We start from the raw sequence: 22,969 nt of genomic DNA on the forward strand, positions 1-22,969 counted from the left end.
GATCCACAGAGAAGGACAAACAGAGAGGAAGATCTCCATCTTCTAGTTCACTCCGTAAGTGGCCACAATTGTGGTAGCTGAGCCAATCCAAAACCAGGAGCCAAGAACTTCTCCCAGGTTTCCCACCTGGATTTAGGGTCCCAAGGCCTTGGGCCAACCTCTACTGCTTTCCCAGGCTGTAAGTAGAGAGCTGGCAGGAAAGTGGAGCAGCCGGGACATGAACCAGAGCCCATATGGGATCTGAGCACATATAAAGAAAGGACTTTAGCCACCAGGCCACCAGGCCCAATATTATTGTAAATTTAGACACTAATTTAAGGAAGGCATTTAAACTTTTTTCTCTTTATTTTTGTTTTGTTGATAATCTTTACAAGGTTGATTAGGGCACAAAGAGTCAAGGGCTATAGGAAAGTGGGTAAGACCATTATTATCACATTCTCTTTTTTCCTTCTTGTATTGGAGGGAGTGGAGAGATAAGAGGAAAAGCTCCACCCAGCCTTCCAACCATCCCAGGGTCCCTGATGTGAGGTAGACTCTAAGGGCTCTGCTCAAGTGGTTTTGATAGTTCAACAGTTCTGAACTGCTGCAAATCTTGCCACACCAAGCATGATGAAATCTCCAAAATCCACTGGCTGGCATAGTCCACCTCAGATTCTCTGTGTGCCCTGATTTTAACTGCCAACATGTTGCTGGGGTAGTTGTTCAATTTGTTCTGTCCTCCAACCTCTGTTCTGGTACCAGGTGTCCTCTACAGGTTCTAATGTACCATCATATCCTCCATGTGCAGCTGGCCATACTGTCTACTATTTCATCCAAGTCACTTAGGAGGCCCAGCTCTGACACAAGCATTCCACTGTTAGATCATAGACCCTTTAATTTTCTTCATGTTTGAAATTCTGAGTTCAGTGGTTCAGTTGGGGGATCCCCAAAGAAACCTCATGTGAGACACTCCCAGACCTGATTCTTGTGTGTGCTTGCTGATATAGGGTCCAGCACTTTCTGTTGCCCCAATCTGCTTACACACACACTGAGGTTTGTGATTGCTGGGTCAGTTCTGTCTCCAGCCATGTCTTCTATGCAAACCAATGGGTGTTGCAGCCCATCCCAATCCTGCCCACCACACACTTGGCCACACAAACGAGTGGAAGCTGTAATCTGCTTGGAGCAATTCCTAATAACCCAACCAGACCCACCCCTGTCCTGATTCCTATGCTTGCCATTGTGTATAGCAGACTGGTCCAGTCTGTCCCACATCCCATTCAGCTCATACATGTCAATGGGCGTTGATGCCTAGTTCAACTCAACCAGCCTCACTATCCAGTCCACACACCTGCTGGCGGGTGCCACTCTCTGCCTAGCCATGCCTGCCCGAGTCCTCGTTCTCATGTTCACCAGTGGGAGTTGCAGCCCATCAGAGAGTTGCCCACAGTTTCCCTACTGGGTCCACTCCCAGTCAGGGATTTTGTACTCTCCAGGTGGTTCTGCAGTTTAACTTGACAGAATTTGCCCCCTGTCCCAACACTGGCCAGCTGATGCTGCAGCAAAGCCCAACCAATCCACATCCACTCTGCATATGCGTGCACAAGTAGGAATAGGCAATCCAGTTTGACTTTCCCCTGTTCCAGCTCACATGTGGCCAACAGGTGTTATAGTCCTACCCAGCCTGGTCTTCCCCGTATCCCAGCTCTCATTCTCACCACTGAGAGTGCTGGTCCAGTAGGGGAGCTCCAGGCAGCCCCTACTGTGTTCATTCCCTACCCCCTAGTATTGCGTCTGTTGGCTGAGTGATACAGCCCATTCTGTCATGGCCTGCTTCATCTTGGCATTTGCCAGTGAGTGCTGTAGCCTGACCAAGCCAGGCGCTGCCCTCAGTTCCAGCTCATACTGGCAGGGGGTTACAATCTAGCCCAGGGCAGCCCAGACAGGCCCCTGTCCTAGCTCTAATATAGGCTGGCTGGTATTGCAGCCCAACTAGCCTAACCCATACACTATTCTGGTTCTCAGATTTGCCAATGGCTGATATAAACTGGCCTATCCTGGCTGGCTCCAGATGTAAGCCACATGTATGCTGGTGGGTACCATTCCCTGGCCTGGTCTGGGCTGTTCCCTATCTTGGTTCTTGTGCTCATCTGCAAGGATTGTGTCCCGACAGAGGAGTTGTCAAGCTCCTCCTGATGAACCTTTCTCTGTGTCAAATCTTACGCACACCAGTGGATTGATGGGCCAGCCCTACTTAGTCCACCTTATATCCTAGCAGGAATGGTGATATTAAAGGAAAGCATTTTTTTTTTTTTCAGAATTTACAAGCTTTGAATTTGGTTTTGGGACCAAATCTCATTCACTTTGTAACCCTTGGGTTCAAAAAGAAATCAAAGGGAATTATGAGGTACTCAATTATAGATAGATTTTTTTTTTATTGTTGCTTACATTGTATTATGTAGTACAGTTTTATAGGCGCTGGGGATTCTCCCCACCCCTCCCATACCCCTCCCCCCATGGTGGATTCCTCCACCTTGTTGCATAACCACAGTTCAAGTTCAGTTGAGATTCATTGCTTGCAAACACATGCCTAGCATAAAGTTCAGCGTCTTATTGTAGATCTTTTTTAAAAGTGCTGAATTTTAACATTAGTAATTACAATGAAAACCTTAGTGGCAATCCTCAGTTTTTGTTGTTATGAACTGACTTGGACAAAGATCTTTGACTTAGCCACATACCTAATATTTTATAAATTACAATCAAGAAATTATTATATAAAAGAAACTACTATAAAGACTATCTTATAAAAAGAAATAAATCTAATAAAAGTAATAGAAAAATAAAAATTTTAAAAAGAAGGAAATTAAAAACATAGGGCTCCTAATTTTCTTATTAGATCCAAATGTTTATATTATGTTTGTAAATATAATCAGAACAAATATAATGTACAGAAAGGTTGTTGCATGCCATTTTTGTAACGAAGAATTTGGGAATTCATGTTCTGACTACTGATTTGTGGCATGGTGCCAGTTGTGTATTTAAAAGTCTTGTCCATAGAAAACAATCCATGGTTAAGACAAATGTATGCCAATAAAGACTAACTCATTAAAGCTGTTTTAACAGGAAGATGAAAAGAAAAGAAAATATGAGTAATTAACAATCAATCAAATTTTCCAGTTCAGAACAGTGAGGATGGCAAACAAGATGTATAAAGAATTTGACTTCTCTCTATGAAGTAAGTATCTCCCCCCGCCCCAACACACACACACACAGACCCCACAGCAGCAAATGAAATACCTCCTACGTTCTGAGCCTGTGTCAGTTTGTTGTTTGCAGCTGCCTTGACTTCGCTTACTGGCCTTAACTTTTCCCCCTACATATTTTAAACTATATTGAACTGAAAAAGAAATGATCAGGTAGCCTTGTTTTTACCCCAGGGTTGAATGTGTACTTTGTTTTTTACCCTTATCGTCACAATAAGTTGAAGTTATCCACTGTCAATATCTTGGCTGCTTTATATAGGTTAGAGTTAGAGACATGGAATTTAGCATTTGGTAAGAGTTTGAAATACACTGTCTGCACTTGCATTTCTTCATTTCCCATTCATTTCCAACCCATCCACAAATCTACATTACAATATCTAAAGTAGAACTGCTAAACATAAGCAAACATGGGAAAAGCTCAGGCACATCTGACGTGTATTTAGAAACCCCTGTGCGTGCCTGATTAATGCTTACAATGGAGTGTGCTTTGAGAGCCCTGTCTGTCTGCAAGCTTGAAGTCAGAGTTCTTCTACATATGTCTGAATACTTTCCTTTTTGGAAACTTCCTTCTGCAGGTTTTCCAAAGAGTAAGGCTTTGCACCTGGACTTTCTATATCACAGTGACTCGTGCTTCTGTGTGTTTAGAAAAATGAGAGGGAAGAGAATCAAGATGGCAGAATAGGATAAGGACACATTTAATCAGATGGTGAAACATTTAATCAGGATAAAGCAGAGAGGACATGAGGACATATTTCAGGAAATAAGAAAGGACAGAACAACAGCTGAGGGGTACCTGGAGACTGACAGACACAGGAAAGCAGTGGGCACAGCAGTGCGGTGTTGCAGTGAATGCTACTCCAGCACTGCGATCTAAACTCCAACAGTAGCCAGAATGCCACCAGCAACCAGGTGGGAAGGGACTTTCACTGGGAGCTTGTGAGGTGAACCCAGACAAAGTACTGTCCGTCCTGCTGGTCCCTTTGATTTGACCAGGAGCAGAGACAGAGCAGCATATCACAGGCAGTGTGAGAACAGAGTGAATTTCATAGCCCAGTCAGCCTCCTAGAGCTGAATTGGGCACCTTTTTGAGTAAGGAGAAAAGCGCAAGGGAAAGAACTGAGCATGCTCTGAGCAGGGAGTGAGCTAATTTCTTACTCGGTGAACTGCAACGATTCAGCATTCTACGGGTTCCATCCGGGGCATGTCTGGGTAGCCCTCGGAGGATGGCCAGCAGATCAAGAACTTTTGTGGTAACACGTCGGGCGCCATTTTGCGCACTGTGGCAATAGCCTTGGGAGTACAGGGGACAACAGAGAACTATGCATGTGCTGAGATCGCGAGAGCGTGCTGAGGTACCGCAGGAAAATAATACTGACTGTGATATTGTACCGGTCAAAATAGGACCATGTGGCACCCAGAACTAACGTCCAACAGGTTCCAACAAGATCAGCGCCAACAACAACCTAATTATTAGGACACCTGGTGTCTCTCTAATCCTGGAACCCACTCCAACCGGAAGAGGGAGAAAGGGTGCAGAGACAACAGTGCAGCCTCAGCACGGTATCACAGGAGGTGGAGAGTGGTGAGCCAAGAGCTGCGGCTATGGAAACCACGGTGGATATCTGACATAAGAACCCAGACTTAGAACTTGCTGGAGGTTGTGGCACAAGTGGCTGCAAGTAAAAAGTTGTGTGCCAACTGCAATAAGTAAAATCGCATTGTAGACCTGTGGGTGACACAGCTTAGAAACCTGCCCCAAGAAGAAGACTCTGCTAACCAGAAGTACAATGATCAAGAGCAAAAGAAGAGACAGAGGCACAATGAATATTACTGAAAACTCCCCTGCAAATGAGCAAAACCCTATGCCAACCTCAGAGTTCACTGAGGAAGACATCGAGAAAATGGGGGACACAGAATCCCTAAGACTCATTTTGAAGATTCTGGTAAAAAATGAGAAGTTAATGCAAGAGTTCAAAGAATTTAAGGAAGCGGTAAAGCAAATCAAGGCTGGTATATCAGAAATTAAGAACACAGTAGAACAAATTACAAGTGTAGTGGAGAGTCTCCAAAATAGAATGAAGCAAGCAGAAGAAAGAATCTCAGAATTGGAAGATATTTCCTGTCACCAGGGGGAAGCAATCAAAAAGCTGGAACCAGAGCTGGATCAGGCCAAAAAAAGTATTCAAGAATTGAAAGACACTATTCAGAGACCAAATATAAGAGCTATGGGAGTCCTGGAAGGTGCAGAAAGAGAAGCTGAGTTTGCAAATGTATTTAATGAAATAATAAGGGAAAATTTCTAATTTGGAGAAAGAATTGGGAAACAAGATCCAGGAGGGACATAGAACTCCCAACAGGCTTGATCAAAAGCTATCTTCACCAAGACATATGATTATCAAACTCTCTTCAATTGAACATAAGGAAAAGATCCTTAAATGTGCATGTGAAAAATATCAATTGACATATAAAGGAATGCCAATTGAGCTCACAGGAGATCTCTCACAGGAAACTCTACAGGCAAGAAGAGAATGGAGTGACATATTCCACATTCTAAAAGAAAAAATTGTCAGCCTAGGATAACATACCCAGCAATGCTTTCTTTCATGTTTGAAAATGAAATAAAATTCTTCCAGAGTAAAGAAAAGCTAAAAGAATTAGCCTCTTCCAAACCTGCCCTACAAATGATACTTCAAGATGTTCTCTTGACAGAGAAGAGGAATAGCCCCTACCAAAGGCAAACGGGAAGAACATCACAGTAAAATGACAACAGAAGACTAAACCAATGAACAACCCTTTCCTAAAATGACAAGACCAAAGTATTACCTATGTATGTTTAACTCTGAATGTAAATTGCTTAAGCTCAATCAATCATCATAGGTTAGTAGACTGGATTAAAAAACAAAACCCATATGTTTATTGTCTGGAGGAGACACACTCCAACAAAGATCAGCAGAAACTCTATCACATGGGTTTTGTTGTTTTCTGTTGGTTTCATCTCTTCAAAACACTTTTTTTCTGATTAAATCATTCAATGACTCGTAGATCATACAGTGGCATCATTTTCTTCAAGAAGGTTCTTGATTTTCACTTCTTCAGTTACACGTTAGACATTTAATAGCATGTTGTTTGACTTCTTGGTGTTGTTAATTTCTTTTTCTCTCGGATATTGATTTTGTTTTGTGGCTCTTCATTTAAGGGAAGGTATAGTAGTTGTGTAATGGAGACTATCATATCTAGTAACATGTCATTTAACTTCATGGCATTGTAAATTTCTATTTTCCTTTCTATTATTGATTTTGTATCATGACTTTTCATTTAAGGGAATGTACAGTAGTTATGTAATGGAGACTAACAACAAGATGTGAGGATGCAGTGTGGTATGCATTTCTGTTTCCAGACAAAGATGGACTTACAGTGAAACTGCTTATATTATATTTTGACAATAGGATTCTGGACGCTCTGCCATTGTCCATGCCCGCAATGATGAACATATGACTGAGTATGAAGAACTATATGTTAGTAATGATATAAAGGAAATGGGGGAGGAGGGTATTGGGGAGGGAAAAAGGGAATATGGAACTGTGTCATAAAATGATAGCAATAATAATAAAATGTGAAAAAAAAAAAGAAAAGTGAGAGAGAAGACTGAATAATAGTTATTTGATGTTTGAGGTGTGAAAGAAGCACTCTGCCTTTAGGAGGCCCCAAAATCTTCTTTTCCTATAAAGTAGATAAAAAAGATAACTCTTAAGTTTCACTTTAGTTGTGGAGACATGTCTTGACCGACTGAAATAATTTCAGATGTTTCATGTTTTAGCCCACACCTCTAAAGTACTATGATGGGATATTAATAATTAACAGAAATGCAGATATTCACCTATTTTCTACTTTGTTGGATTTCTAAATAAACTGCAAAAATTTATTTGCATTCATTACATCTAAAGCAAAAGTCAGTGGTCTCTTTCTATTCATTAATTCTGGATTACCCAATAGGTAAATCAAATATGTACCCAGGACACCCATCAAAACAGTGACTTTAAACTGTTTTTCTGAAATAGTAGTGTAAATGATAAGTAGTTATGGAAAAAAATCACATTCGTTGGACTTCTTTATATCCACTTCATGCTTTATTGTTTTTGCTAGATTTTATATTATAGATTGGCTGAAGAACAAGTATGTATAAAAGATATGAGTTAAGATTATATTTTGTTCAAAGTACATGCATACTTATTACATATTTCTTATTATAGAACTTTTTTTTTCAGCTTGAAAGTTCACTTGGGTGATTATTTGTAGTACTTGTTCCAATTTCTCTCGGGAAGCCCACTTCCCATTCCAGGCTTCCAGAGTCCCTGAGTTTAGTCTTGCTTTTCCTCCTGATTCCAGCTTCCTGCTAACATGCACTCTGGGGGTCAGTGGGCATTGGCTCAAGTAGTTGGGGCGCTGCCAGTTATCTGGGTTACTAAGATGGGGATTCTTGGCTGTTGGCTTTGGCCTGGCTCAGTCGCAGCTGTTAACATTGTTGGAATAAACCAGAGGATGGTGAACATTTCAGCAGTCAACCAGAGGGTGAGACCTCTCTATCTGTCTCTTTCTACCTGCGTTTCAATTAAATAAAAACATGAAAATAAATAGAATGTTGTAAATCTTTATTATTTCATCGGTGTTTCCATACTCATGTAAAGAAATTGTGTTTCTGGTGTGATTGTTGTATTGTATTCCTTTATACTAATCAAACACCTTTCTTGCTCATTTGTTCACTGTTAAATATTTTCTAAAATTCCCACTACTATTAAATTTATGGTTGTATTTACATTTTCCTACATAGCTATATTCTTATTAAAAAGTGACTTTAAAAATAACATTTCAGGCATAAAAGCTAGTCTTGAGATAAATCATTGGAGTGATGTTATGCCGTCAAAACTTACATGACTCATCCTTATTTATGACCAAACAGCTAACCCAAAGTGTTTTGTGGGCTCACAAATGGTAGGTTGCTTGAATTCTGATTTTAAAAGTTTTTTGAACCCTTACAAAAGGTGAGAATCAGTGAGGTTGGAGCCAAGAAAAAAATCAACCAACCAACCAACCAACCAACCAACCAACCAATATGCCAACCAGCCAACCAACCAACCAGATGTTATGATCACCATTAGCCTGGCAAAATATGTATCTCAATTATAATAGTAACTGTAGACATGGAAAAGTAGATTAAGGTAATAAACACTAAGGAGGGGGACCATAGTAATGGCCCAGTGGCTATATCCTTGTCTTGCATAAATTGGAATCTTATATATGTATTTGTTTGTGTCCCGGCTGCTCCACTTTCCATCCAGTTCTTTGCTTGTGACCTGGGAGAGCAGTAGGGAATGGCCAAAGGCCTTGGAACCCTGTGCCTAGGTGTGAGACTCAGAGGAAGCTCCTGGCTCCTGGCTTCAGATTTGTTCAGCTCCGGCCATTGTGGCCACTTGGGGGGTGAACTAGCAGATGGAAGACCTTTTTGTCTCCCCCCTCTCTCTAAATATGCCTTTCCAAGAAAAAAAGAACTAAATCTTAAAAAAGGAAAAGTAAATATTAAGGAAATCAAGTTGAAAGGCCTGAGAAATAATGGGGAGCTAAAGGGATGCGCCACTTTTGTTTTGGAATCTGAAAATTAGAGAACTGAATAGAAGAGAACAGGTTTGCAGAGAGAACATTCTAACACATAGCACAGTGTTTCTTACAGGCAAGGCACTGGAACGAATGCCTTATGCACATACCAACAAATGAGTGCTTCAAACAGTGAATCAACATTCATGTTTCATCAGTAAGATTCATCAGTATTTGGTTGTATACCTAGACACTCACTTAAAAATTTTTACCTCATCTACAGAGTATTTTAAAATTGAGACTCATGACAATGAGGAAGTGAGAGAATCAGGGAAGTTACTACAGAAAGGAAATCTAAAGACAAAGATGTGAATTTCAGTACAATCAGTTACTTCCCTTACAAATTAGGCCATGACGCCACAATCAACCTGCAGTAACATCTACACATCTAGCTGATTCCTGAACCCAGCTTGTTTGACACCCAACATCTCTAGTCTAGGAGGAAGGAATCACTTCATTCTACTCACCTTCTGCGTCACCAGTAGGTAATACTGAATCTACTAAAGCACCCTGCTGTGAGATGCTGGCCTTGCAGAGTATCTCCAGTTCTCTGAGCTTTCTATGCTTGGTTCTAAAGGAGTACTGGGAGAATCTCCAAGCCCTCTCTGTCTCCAGCTGCACTCAGGGCCCTGTGGACCTTGGGTGTGTTGTTGTCATTTGTCCCTGTGTTCTTATACCACCTTTGAGATTGTTTCATTTCCTGTTTGTTACATGTACTCTGCCATGATTTCTAATAGCTTTGTAACTGCCTGAGATTCAAGTATAATATTTACCATACAATGAAGGCTCAGCAATTACTAATGGTTGTCCAATGACTTTAACTAAAGGGATGATAAGTGATGGTTTTAATAATCAGTAAAAGATATCATGTAGCTAGTCTTAGGAAACAAAGTATTTATTCAAATGCATGTAGATAAATTATCACCAGCATAAAATGGTTAGCGGAGTCTTCAACATATATTCTTTGCACTCAAAGTGAAATGATGCTTTGAAAAGTCCATTGTCCCATAGGAAAAATATTATATTTCTGTTCGTATAAAGTCCTTTAAGAAGCAAATCACTTTTGAAATGGTCTCTTAAATGTCTCCAGCCTATGAATATATAACAGAAATAAAAAATATGTTAAAAGATATACTTCTCTACATCTAAAATGAAGAAATAAGCATAAATTATTCAGGGATAAAAACCATTGCAAAATACTTATGCATCTGAAAACTCTGAAATTTTCTCCCATTACTGTATACTAAAATACCTAAGAAATAATAAAAACAACAAAATATTGCCTTACAAAATGACAAATAATTATAAAAATGTAAATAACTCATAGCTTAGAAAATAAGTAAAAATGCTTTTTCCTCACATAAACATTTCTTTTAATACTCTAATTTTAGTAATTCTGGAATATAATCTGCAGAAAGTTTTAATGTTCTCCTAAGGATAAATATTGTTTTAAGAAGATATAAAATTAATAAATATGACAAGAGAAAAGAGAAAGATATTTTCTGGAAGGTTTTGAATTTTATAGATCAATAGAAATTAATAGTCAATTCTTTACAAAACATTCCTGAGTGTTTATTAAGGGTATTCTATTTCAACATGATGGTCTAGCCTGACCTGTTTGGCACCTCCCAGTTGGTACTGCTGTCCTTCTCCAATGTCAATTCTGTTGAATGGGATTATTTTCATTGTAGTCTTCTTCATGGAATACCAGCGGGATCTCCATGTAGCCCAAATGATACCATTATCATAGCCATTAGGAGTAGATGCTTTTGAGTAAGTGCCGCCTGAAATAAGGTGGAGATGTGTTGATCACTGCTCTTGCATTTCTGTAGCTCAGAACATTTATAAAGAACTATGACAAAGTACATGGCTCCACATATCATTTCTTGCACTATTATCCACTAACTGACAATATCTATAAGATCTGAAAATTTTGATTAGTAATTAAAATATATTTGTTATTCAATAACTCCTTACATCTGTCAGGTGCTTTACAGTTCCAGCGATCCCACAAATGTACCAACAATACTGGATCCCAAGTTTCCATGTTATACCCTCTCCCTGTTTAACCATCTTATCTCAGCATCTTTTCCTCAAGCAGTATGGAGGGTAAGAGCCCAAAATTCCCTGACTAGATGGTCTCAGGTTACCTGAAAGCATGACTACCACTGGTTAACTGAAGACAGAGTGAGGGCATTGTAAAACAGTTCTGGAATATTATTTTACACCTTCCTTATGAAGTAAAGCAAAGACAGATTTGTTTTCTCCTTGTTCCTGGACACCAGCTATCATGGGATTTTCTAAAGGGATTGGTTGTGTAGCTAATGCAAATGCACAGCGTTGGGTAACAACTTGGCTACACTGGATCATCCAAATCAAGTGCCTTCCTTGAGCAAGACCTCTAAACATGTGGTTTGTTGGAACACAGAGAAGTTAGATTTCTGCAACTAAAAGATAAAAGTTTGCTCTAATATTTGAGAGGACTCTAGCAGGTCTACTGGCCAGGTCAGCTCTCTCAAGAAAGTTAGATTATTTTTCTAAGCCACTCCAGCATTCCGACAAATGATATTCCAAACCCCATTCTAACATAAATGTACATGCCATAGGCTCAACTCTTCTCCATGCTTTCACGAGTCCTTGTTCATGTCAGCTCTTCCTTGCTGCTTACTCCATTCCTCCAAGCCCTGATTCACTGCTCACTGGCTGTATCTGACACACATAAGTGGTATTCAACAAATTCAAGGAAAATGAGTCATGTTAGTGCCTCCAAATCATGGGTGTGGAATGTCTAAAGGAAATAATAATAATGTCTAAGGTAATGTCTAAAGGTAAGTCAAAGTATCAGTGCTGGTGGTGGAAGTTTCAGGCACAGTGACAAACTCCTGGATTTTTTTTTGGGGGGGGGCAGGTCTATTTCTTACAGAAGGGTCAGTTTTAGGCATAAGCTTGTTCCTGTCTATTTGTATGCCAAAATACACTCTCGTTATTAGTATACTTCATTTCTTTATACCTATCTCCCATATTCTATGAAAGTCTTTATTACATTTTAATTTTGAAACCAAGAAATAAAATGATACCTTGGTAATACATTCCATTGAGGTGGCCAGCGTGGCACTTGTTCATCCACCAACCAGATCCATCCTGTTCAGCACAGTTGCCTTCAAACCTATCATTGTCATTGTCCCAGGTGCTGAACTGCATGCCATTATGGGAGGTAAAGAACTTGTCACTAGGATCGTCACCAAAATCAAAGCCATCAAAGGCATCTCCAGCTTCTCCTTTAAGGAAGTAGGAATATCTCAGACGGTATTTGTCACTCTCTGGTGCTACGTTGAACGAGCCATAGTCTGCAGTGCTGTGAAGAGAACAGAGACAGAGGTAATTCTCTGGAATTACCTCTTCCTAGGACAGTGGCTTGGAATTTTTCTTTGATTCTTAAGGCTGAAATGTGCTTCCTGAACAAAGCTTTCTGCAATTCTTGCAAGAGGTTGTGAATGTGTAAACCTGTTCAGATCTCAGCACTTCCTTGGATGGATCTAGAAGCCTGCAAGGCATCCCAGTGAGAACAAAATCTTTACCTATTGTAGATGCTTTTTGGCTCATTGAATTCTAATGTCAAACTAAGATTCCAGATGGATCTAATTTTACAATTCCTCTTTCATGTAAATGTTTTGTTTTCCAAATGTAACCATAAAGTGCCTGACAATGAGTGATATAAATTAATAATCTAAACTTGAATGCTTACAGCTGCAATTGGCACTCAATCCCTTGAAGGTCACAATATTTCTTTCCTTGCGCAAGTGGTGGTGACAAAAAGTGGGGTCTCCCTAGAGCATCATAAAAATAGAATGATGTGCATGTGGCCAACATGAGCCACAGGAATGCCAGTGAGATCCAACAAAAGAGCAAGTCATGAAAAAGGGCTGCAGTCCGATACATTAGAATGAAGAATGGACCTTGGTGAGCAGAGATTTCCAGGAAGTATTAACTTCTTCCCCAATCTCCAGTACTTTGGAAATGAAAGGTAATCTCACAGATTTACTGCCTATAATACTTCCTGGGTTAAAAATGAAACAAAAATCCTCATGCTTGGAGACAGAACATTTATCACCATTGTATAATCACAACAAAAGGATGGTATACATTTCTGCAACTTAATTAGATACACAGTAATGAGTCCCTCATTCCACCTCTTTCTCCAGATATCAGACTCTAGATTATCAAAGGAGCTAGCCAATTAAATTTTAGTTGGGACATTATATGAGAGAAATAAGGGCCAGTAACTCACTGAAAAGTCATGAAAAAGCTAAATTTACTTCTAAACCAGGAGTTAATAACATAGTTAATAACTAGTAGTTTCCAGAGTCAAACTCTGAATAACAGTCCCACCTGTGCAATTTACCAGCAATATGACCATGGACAAGTCAATTGGTCAAAGGGAATTAAGAACAGTTGTTATCTCTCTTAATAGCTATTTTGAGCTGCATTCACCATGCTCAATTTCTGATCCACAGTAAGATCTCAGTTATCAACCATAGTTATGCACGGTGCTGGAGTAAGTCTGTTTACCTCCCAATCACTCAGATCTATCTTGGAAAGAATCTGCTTTAGATTTCTTAAGAACCAAACAGAATCTGAGGAACACGACTGGATGTTCTTGCATTTTTTTACACTGTCTTTGCCATTGTTCTATTGATAGGTGGAAAATACATTTTCCAGACAATCTCTACAATGATCAGAACATTTTAATTAGTACCTGGTTTTGCCATCCCAGTCTTCCAGCTCTATTCTTAGTACATATGGGATGTTAGACTGTGTCGTTATCAAATGAATCTTTTCATTTCCCAGCCAGAATTCTGTGGTACCAGTAGGAGAAAGATGCCCAAATCCTTCTTTATACTGAATCCAGTTTCTCTTGAAATCCACACTTCCATCAAGTCTCTATTTACACAAATGCATGGGAGAGAAGAGAAATGCATTACTGGCGCACACAAACAACAGGTTTTCAATGTTTTAGTGAAAATATGAAAGAGATGTTTTTGCCATTATTAATGCCATTATCAATTAAGTGGTCTTGAGGAAGTCGCCTTGATTCCTCATCTATCAAATAGAGTTCTATGAAGGCTTGTTCTTATTTTGCTGATAGGATTAGGATTAAGCAGGAGAATACAAGAAATACTTGAAATGGTGCTTGGCACATGATTGATTCTAAATTCATGACAGTATTAAAAGACACTTATAGGACATCAGAACTCAAGCTTGCTATGACAGATTCTTAGACTGATGAGCAAGTCCACCCAGTGTCCATCTTGTATTTACCAACCCATGGAATCTGTCCTTCACTCTGGTGGGCACCTCCTACAGCAGGAGTTAAAAGTGGCAGAACTAACAAGGGGCCACTGTCTTGGAGTGGCCTGGCTGTGTCCTCTGGGGGTGCTTTACCTTCCAGAGAGACAAATGCTTCCACACACAAGGAAAGAGAAGTCCCTTCCAGTTCTTTATGACCATAGAATTGTTAGTATGCATCTTTAGGAACTTGTAATGGCAGATTTAGAAAGGCAGAACATCCCATACAAGTTTGGGTCCAGACCACCTGGGTTCAAATCTGGACTCTGTTATCACTTGTGTGATCTGGGGCAAGATACTTCTTGCATCTTGGTCTCCTGCTCTGAAGGCAGAGGCAACCCAATTCCTGGAGTGAATGCTGGAGCAGGGGCTTGGGAAAGCATCTGGCTGACAGCTGAAACACTGTAGGTGTTCAGTAAAACCTAGGGTGAAGCCAAAGTTACCTTCTGCAGCACAGTCCATCCATTTCCAGATGCATCGATTTCGCAGTAGACTAAGAACTGCTGCTTTGCTTTCATAGGTTTGAGGAAGTAAAGTCCGCTCTGTTTTGCTCCTTTGTTGGCTATTTCCTGACAATCTGAAGGAGATTTTTTTTTTTTTTTACTAAATCCAGGAAGGTGGTGCCTGCTTTGAATCTAAGCTTTTACAATGCGAACTAGTCATTTCTCAAAATATCCTTAGCTCTCACAACATCATTCGCATAAACTATACTGAACTGTTCAGGAAAAATATGAGAAATTAGAGTTCTTAGATGTAGTGGAATTTAAAATATGTTAGGTATAGCTGTTTGGTACAGGAGTAAAGTGGCCACTCTGAATACCCACGCCCCATATTGGAGTGCCTGGTTTGGGCCCTGGCTGCTCTGCTTCTGTTTCATCTGTTAGTTATACCCTGAGTCAGTGCTTGGTTCCCCAGTCTTTGGGTCCTGGACATGAGACAGACCTCAAATCCATGCATTTTTTTCATGTATACATTTCCTATGAACTTATTGAAGATCCTTCATATGCATGGATTCTAACAGTTTTTTCTTTTTGTGGGGGCTGCAAAATCAACTTATATTTTTAGTCCCATTCCTCACAGTTTTTTGGTAGGTCCCTTTGTACTGTTTCCTTTCCTTTGCAAATTTGCACTGATGGAAATAATTACATTGTAAACATCTCACTTACCTTTCCCTGTTATATCATGTATCTGTACTGTGTCCCTGCAAGGTTCTTGGCACGTGGCTTCCAGCTGGGTTACCTTCTGTTTCAGATTATTGATTTTTTGATGGTTTGAGTCATATATGTCTTGTAAAAATCTGCAAACAGAACAATAAGATGACAGGAGAAACTCTTTCTAAAGAGTAATTTTGCATAGTTTTCAAAATCCTTTTATTTTTGCAGGCACTACTGCCTGATAAATTTTTACTCTACTCTTAGGACAGTTATAAAAGTCTATTACTAAATTGGGGTGAATTAAAATTCCATGCTTTGAAAAGTATACATACAGAGAGAGAGAGAGAGAAAGAGATTGAGAGATTAATAACAATTGAAGGGCATCTTCTACCTAAACTCTCTGAACACAAAGTCCTTGTCAACAGACAGAGGTCACTGTGAGTGATCCTGCTGAGTTTTTCCAGGTGCACAAAGGGCAAACAGATAACCACCTCCACAGGTGGGGGGCCCAGCTAATGCAAACCCCTGGATGATTAAGAAGGAAAGGCTCTGTTCAGTAGTAAGCACATGCTTTCTCCCTATGACTCGAAGGCACTGGTTACTGACTTCAACCCATTATCCCACCTAAAACAGCAGGCCCTTGCCTGCCTCCAGGGTTTCTGCTTTCATAACTTGGGGAAAAGAGCTGGAGGAAGTAAAACGCCTGATTTTGTGGTTTCTTTTGTGGTGCTTGTAAATATGCAGAAAGCATAAAATGCTACAGTGTATAAATGATCGTTGTCTTTCTTGAATATAGAGGAAAGCAAACTAATTCTTCACCTTCTTCAGCTGTTTTTTCTTTCCTCTGTCTTAGAGTATGACACTCTCCTTCAGTTTTAGCCATGGGCAACAAAAGTGCAAATTACAATAAAGATGATAATCCCAGTAAAAATAATAATAATGGCTTTCTAACACCAGACAAAGGGGAAATTGTCAGGCTATATCCCTGCAGCCACAGCCACGTTTGACCTCAACTTCTCAGGCTGCTTTGAGAACAATTTGGAAAAATAAAAGTAGAATAGAAAATAAAATTTTACCAGGTCTCATGTTCAAAAAGCTTGTGAATTTCTTGGAAGCTAGGAGTAAAGGTGTTTTACTTCCAGATGAAAGGGCAGAATACAGAGTTGTGTGTTAGCTGTGTCACAATTGACACATGGCTTTACAATACTAAACTCATTCCTGCTACAGTATTATTTGCTTTAGTAGGCAAGATCCTTCTTACACTTCTACTTGCCAATTTCTCACCATTTTCATGACATTGTCATGAAGGGAATCTTATTTTCAATGTACATGTTTATATGAGTTTTATTTTATATTGCAAGACATATGAGGATGCATTTAGATAAACATAGCCAGAGTAACAAATTTGAAGACATCTAGAACATCTTTCTCCTGTGTAATTATTGAAAACCATTATGCCCAGTACAATACTGCACTAAAGAAGGCTACAAGATAACCAGGATACTGTCACCTGAATATTATAAATGAAAATAAAAGCAGCTATGAATATTCTCGCTAGAGCATGGAATGCTGAATAAAAACCAAGTCTTGGAAGGTAATTTAAATAAGCATACTTACTGAATATTGGATTCATGTGATAAAATCATTGCTTCATATCTCATTATTTCTTCCACCATTTTCTTGGATTGCTGAGTAGCACTCTCTATCTTATCTGTAATATGAGATCAGTAAGGTAAAAAACACATGCGCAGATAGGACAACAGAAACTTAGCAGATTAGCTCATTCGGAGGTGACTTGGTGCTCACTTGGTGCTGAGGGTTCATTTGGATTATAGCTGCTTTTAATCTCTCTGATCAGTTCTTTGGCTTCGGATGATCTGTTTTCCACTTGATCTAACAGGCGTTCCACCGTCTCGAGATCCCGGTGTACAGATGATTGGTAATTAGACATGAAATCTGCAATGCCACAGGTGGTTGGGCAAAAACTACCCTGCAAATATAACAATGAAATTGGTTAAAAATCTTGACAAGATCTGGACTTCAGATATTAATACAGTGTGGACATTTAGCCTACGAATGAAATGCTATTTGGGAAGTTTACCTTCATTCCGTATCAGACTATGCAAGGTTGAGATCAAGCTCTGCTTTTGAGTGCAGCTTCCTGCCCAGGAAAAAAGCTGTGATAACCAAGCAGCTGAGTCCCTGCTACCTCCATGGGAGATCCAGATTGGCTTTCCTGCTCCTGGATTCCTGGGGGATCTAATAATTGTAGGCCTTGCAAAGTGATCCAGCGGATGCCAGAGCTGTTCTTATCTTTCTCCCTTTTCCTTTGCAAGTAAAATAATAATTCAAAACTTTAAGCGATATAAATAAAAATAGGTTAACCTAGACAACGAGGAGCTTCTTCCTCCTCTTCCTCCTTTCAGAAGAGTTAGTGGAAAAATGCTTCTCATCTTTCCATTTTATTTCCCGTGAGTTTTGTGAAGTCCCCCCATTTCTAAAATGTTCAAGCTTCCGAATGGCCTGAGTGAGAGAATTCTATTTCTCCACCCCTTTGCAGTTCAAATTCCAAGTGAGAAACCTTAAAAAGTACTTACAAATCTTTGATCTAAGATGCAGCAGTTGTCTTTGGTAGCCACATACTAAAGGGAAAGAAAAAGTACATAAATTTCACTGGTTTATCACACATGGTCTTATTTTCTCAGCTTTTCACTACCAACAATCTGTTTGAAGAACAGCACACTTACTGCCTGGCATTTTGAAGACAGCAATGAAACAGTGCAGAAGAAGAGAATGGAACTCCACGGGTGCAGGGACCAACTCATGATGTCTTGGGTGCCCGATGCTCCGAACCCTGCAGTGTCAGCACTGTGGCCTTTGGGGCTTCCACTGTCCCTTTATGTGTCTTCAGCCTGTGGCCGGCAGGACTGCCAGTGGCCAGAGCTGATCACGGGGTCTCTTTCCGGGAAGGGTGGGGACACCTTTCCCCTATTTCCCCCTTTTTCTTCTCCAGGCTGCCACCTGTGCCCTGTTGGTTTCCGAGAGAGAGATTTTGCACGCAGGTTTAAGCTCCTCCTCTCTAGGGCTAGCTCATGCCCCTCCCTGTGATCCAAAAGCTTCTCCAATGTTGGTGAAGCATTCACTTTGCCATAGGGAGGGAGAAGAGCCAGGGACTGCATGATGATGCAACCTCTTCCCGCAGGAGCTGATAGCAAACACAGAGATCCCACCTCCCACAGGGCGGGCCCATCCCATCCTTGTGAGGGGCCTGCCACCTAAACTCAATTACCCAAGACCTTTCCTAGCTCAGGGCTGAGGCAACAACTATTTTTAACCCACAGCTTTGGCACCTGGAGTCTTTGCTTCCTCCTAGCCCGTAATGCACTATGCCGGGAATTAATGACACTGCTGTGCCTCTGTGTTGGCCTTCTTCAGAGAGCCTCAGTTTCCAGGGGCTTCTGAGCCCTCTGCCTTTCTTTGTCTGGGATAACTGTGAGTTTGCACCTGTCGCACACGGGAAGCAAACCAGAAGTCCTCTTGCATTCCCTAAGTGTCTGATGGGTTTTGTCTAAGGGGAGATGAAATAGAGAGGCAGGGGGGAGGGCCATTCGCCTCCCTTCTACTGACTCTCAGAGGCGCAGCTGAAGGAAGAGGGACAAAAGGAGTCAGGACTGCGCCATTGTCTCTGTTTCATCCTGGAAAGCTCCCCTGTGTATTGAGAAAACAGGAGTTATCACCCCCTGCTGATGACTTAAAATGTGTATTACAGCTATTATTGTCCCTATTCTTCATTGCTTCCTCTGAAATCAATTTTTACTACAAACCAAGCTTACTTCCAAGAATGAAAACAGATTAGTGGGAGAAAGATATCTCGTTTGAGGGAAGCAACAACACTTCAATATTTCCGAGTCTTCACATTTGAATAATTACATTTCAACTTGAAAACAAATACAAATGCTCCTGTTTCATGATGATCAGTCATTGCTAAGCCAAGGTCTTGCCTCTTTCAAATAGCTCTCCTCTGACCTCTCAGTCTCTACCAATGGCATTGCCCTGCACCAACCAGGTTCTCCTCATGCACCTCCTCTTCTTAGCTGGTGGAAGAGACAGCAAGCTTGCTGCTAAAGGAGTTTTCATAATGTCATCTTTATTTCCCTCCTTTCCATTCACATTGTTGGCTTCCTAGAGGAGGGCCTCTCTCCTTCTGCATGGGAATACCTTCTCCCCTTCCTCGACACCAACAATGTGCAGCTGTGACACTGCTGACAGTCTGATCTTTCCATGATGTGGCTTTGACTGGGACAATCACCTGTTCAAGATCCTTCAGTGTCTCCCCATCTCCCATCACGATGAATGGAAACATAATCAGTGTCTCTACTGCCTTTACTTGTTCTCTCACCCAGTCTGTTAATTCCTACAACAGCTAAACAGATGGGGCTGCATGTCAGCCCTTCATTGCACACCCACATTATCTTTGCTTGCACATTCTGTTCTTTCTTTCTTTCTTTTTCTCTCTTTCTTTCTTTCTTTCTTTTTTTCTTTCTTTCTTTCTTTCTTTCTTTCTTTCTTTCTTTCTTTCTTTCTTTCTTTCTTTCTTTCTTTCTTCCTTTTTCTTTCTTCCTTCCTTCTTTCTTCCCTTCCTTCCTTCCTTCCTTCCTTCCTTCCTTCCTTCCTTCCTTCCTTCCTTCCTCTCTCTTTCTCCCCTTCTCTCTTTCTCTCTTTCTTTCTTCCCTTTTCTTCCTTTTATAGCTCCCTCAGCCTGATTGGCCTTCATCTGCACATTTGAATCTAGGGCTGTCAAATCCTGCAAAACCATAAGGGCATATCTCATGATTTCTCTTCCCTCCAAGACAAAACCCCAAAATCCTGCAGGGCAGGGAACCTTTTTAATAGCACTTATAGCAACTTTATGTTACACACACATGCCACTACAGACTCATTAGGCGTTCTCATGGCCACAGTACCCAATGTAGAAATATTTAACACTCAAGAATTACCTGATGCTTTAAATTGAATTTGACTGAAGTTACCCTTGAAAGTTTATATTTCCGATACCTCTCAAAAATTCAAAATTGCAAAAGTGGGCCCGGCGCAGTGGCGCAAGTGGTTAAGGTCCTCTTGCACTGGGATCCCTTGCCTGGGATCCCATATGGGCGCCAGTTCTATCCCGGCAGCCCTGCTTCCCTTCCAGCTCCCTGCCTGTGGCCTGGGAAAGCAGTCAAGGATGGCCCAAGGCTTTGGGACCCTGCACCCACGTGCGAGACCTGGAAGAGGCTCCTGGCTTCGGATCGGCATAGCATCGGCCGTTGTGCTCACTTGGGGAATGAATCATCGGACGGAAGATCTTCTTCTCTGTCTCTCCTCTCTGTATATCCGCCTTTCCAATAAAAAAATAATAAAAATAAACCTTTAAAAAACTTGCGAAAGTAAGTGACTTTGGCAAGGCTGATGGTTAAATTAATGGTGAAATGACTATGTACTAGGATGTGAAACTGCTTTCTTAAAGAATGAAGCAGATTATCTACTTATATGAAACAATTTCCAAAATATGTTAAATTGAAAAAAAAGAAGTGCTCTACTATTTGTGTATCTTTTTGAAAGAGACAATAGAATATATATGGAGGCATGCTAGTGTGTACATTGGGTATTTCCAAAGGTATACTTTAGAGTTCATCCGCGTTTGCTGCTGGAGTAGGAATAGAGGGGGAAGATAAAGGACGGCATGGGGCAAAAGGCATCATTTTCTTTGTATCTTTAGGGTTTGGGATATACATGAATACTCTCTGCTTGAAAATAGTAATTATCCCAATGATTTACTGGGGCTAGTATTTATGCCTTGATTTGTAGTGGGAAATGTCGGTTGGGTATGGCGTTGCCCTGTCTGTTAGGAGAGGATAGCCCAGTCACACAGCATATGCGTAGACTAAGAGCTCTTGAATCCATTGGCCTGAATTTGCATCCTATCTTTACAACTTACCAGCTGTGTCTCTTGGGCACACGTGGCTTAAGTCCCTGGTATTCTTTATTGTATTGGAAAAATTCAAATCATATAGTATTTTCAATGTAGTATCTACATCACAGGATGGTTGTCAAAATTAGTAACATAATGTGCTGGGCATTTTGATGAAAAGAAATGGGTTAAGTGAATGATTATGTAGTTTATGAGCTACTACATGTTTTGATTATAAAATTAGTATAAATGGGGATTTTATTTGATAGAATTGTAAGAGGTACCACCATCAGTGGATTTGGTTTATAGGGGATGAGTTTTGTTGTTCCAGCTCTAGAATGTGCACATTAATAGACGATTCAACGTGCCAAGTGTTATAGTACCATGTCCTATGTCGGAGTATCTTGTTTAAATCCCATGCTTCCTCTTTAGCTTCCTTCTAATGTTCCTGGGAAGCAGTGGATAAGGACCTAGTGTTTGGGTTTCTGGCTTACATGTGTGGGAAACTTGGTCAGAGTTCCTGGGCCCTGACTTCAGCCTGGCCTAGCTCTGGCTATTGTAGGTGTTACAGCACTAACTACTGGAGTGAAGATCTCTGTTTCTCTATCTCTTTGCTCCCCCTCTCACTGTCTTGTAAGGTTTAAATAAATTAGCAAATAAATCTTTAATAGTAAGAAAGCAAATGATTTGTTGTAATTACCCACTGTAAATTCTACTGTGCTATCTAAAGAAGAAAACACTTGATTATCCAATTTAGGCAGGGATGCCACCTACATTAGTTCTACAAAAATCTAGCGGTAGTAGAACCAGACCATATGCCTTGTAAGAGGGTGCGTCTTCTGTTAATAAGAGTTTTGATGCAATGTATGCTCAAAGTGTGCTGTCGCTGTGGCCATCTTTCTGAAGAATGTATGTACTTGCTGAATTTAAGGTAGTAATTCTTGCAGGTGGAGGTTGGACTCCATTAGCTATATACAGAGGCATATGTACAAGTTACCTTCTTCTATTTCACATGTATTATACTTTCCTTTCTGCACTTTTACTGACTTGTGTATAAGATGTCTCATCACAATTTTAGAAATAAGACTTAGTTTTTGAACCACAATCTCAAGTATGTTGGACAAGATGCAATGGACCACAGTGATTTAGTGGCCACATTAGCTCTGCATTCTGTCTAGTATCACTTCGCTTATCACATTTTTACCAGTTGTTCTCTTCTATGTTTGGGCCAAATTTTTATCTGGTAAATGATTAATGAATTCCAGGAAAGAAGAATATTTCTTAAATCAGCTTTCTTCAACTTGCAAGCTTTTTTTGAACAGCGTTGAAGTGTTTGGGTCAAAATGATTATAATTTCATTGAGAGGTCAATGGAATTATTTTTTAGAATAATAATCTCTCACATTACCTATGATCTAAATGTTTATTTTTTTCTTTATTTTTGACAATCTTTACATAGTTAATTAGGACAAAAAGGTTCAAGAGCTAAGGGAAAGTGGGTGAGACTATTATGTCCACATTGTTTTTTCCATGTATCTGGGCTAAAATGGGAGATAAAGGGAGAAGCCCCACTCAGTCTCCCATCCATCCCAGGTCCCTGATGTGGGGCATACTCCAAGGGTCTTGTTC

General features: G+C 40.3%; 1 protein-coding gene across 1 annotated transcript; it reads right to left on the reverse strand.

The window, feature by feature from the left end:
* Positions 1–9,768: 9,768 nt before the first annotated feature.
* FGG (fibrinogen gamma chain) lies at positions 9,769–18,261 on the reverse strand. The gene is made up of 10 exons (XM_040966973.1): positions 18,139–18,261; positions 17,989–18,033; positions 17,198–17,381; positions 17,009–17,102; positions 15,404–15,534; positions 14,681–14,814; positions 13,648–13,832; positions 11,969–12,246; positions 10,506–10,675; positions 9,769–9,982 (listed from the first exon to the last, which is right to left on the reverse strand). Exons 1-10 carry the CDS (start codon positions 18,214–18,216, stop codon positions 9,968–9,970), a joined length of 1,314 nt encoding a protein of 437 aa, XP_040822907.1. The 5' UTR covers positions 18,217–18,261; the 3' UTR covers positions 9,769–9,967.
* Between the last annotated feature and the right edge of the window lie 4,708 nt (positions 18,262–22,969).

This window comes from Ochotona curzoniae, unplaced genomic scaffold, assembly GCF_017591425.1.
Source record: "Ochotona curzoniae isolate NIBS_2020 unplaced genomic scaffold, NIBS_Ocur_1.0 scaffold_4506, whole genome shotgun sequence".
NCBI lineage: Eukaryota > Metazoa > Chordata > Mammalia > Lagomorpha > Ochotonidae > Ochotona > Ochotona curzoniae.

Excerpts from the sequence above, each read along its gene's own strand:
- FGG (XM_040966973.1), bottom strand. The coding sequence starts at position 18,216 with ATGAGTTGGTCCCTGCACCCGTGGAGTTCCATTCTCTTCTTCTGCACT. Across the intron at positions 17,382-17,988 it reads GCATCTTAGATCAAAGATTT|GGTAGTTTTTGCCCAACCAC; the intron begins GTAAGTACTTTT and ends TTATATTTGCAG. Across the intron at positions 10,676-11,968 it reads CAATGGAATGTATTACCAAG|GCGGCACTTACTCAAAAGCA; the intron begins GTATCATTTTAT and ends ACCTTATTTCAG.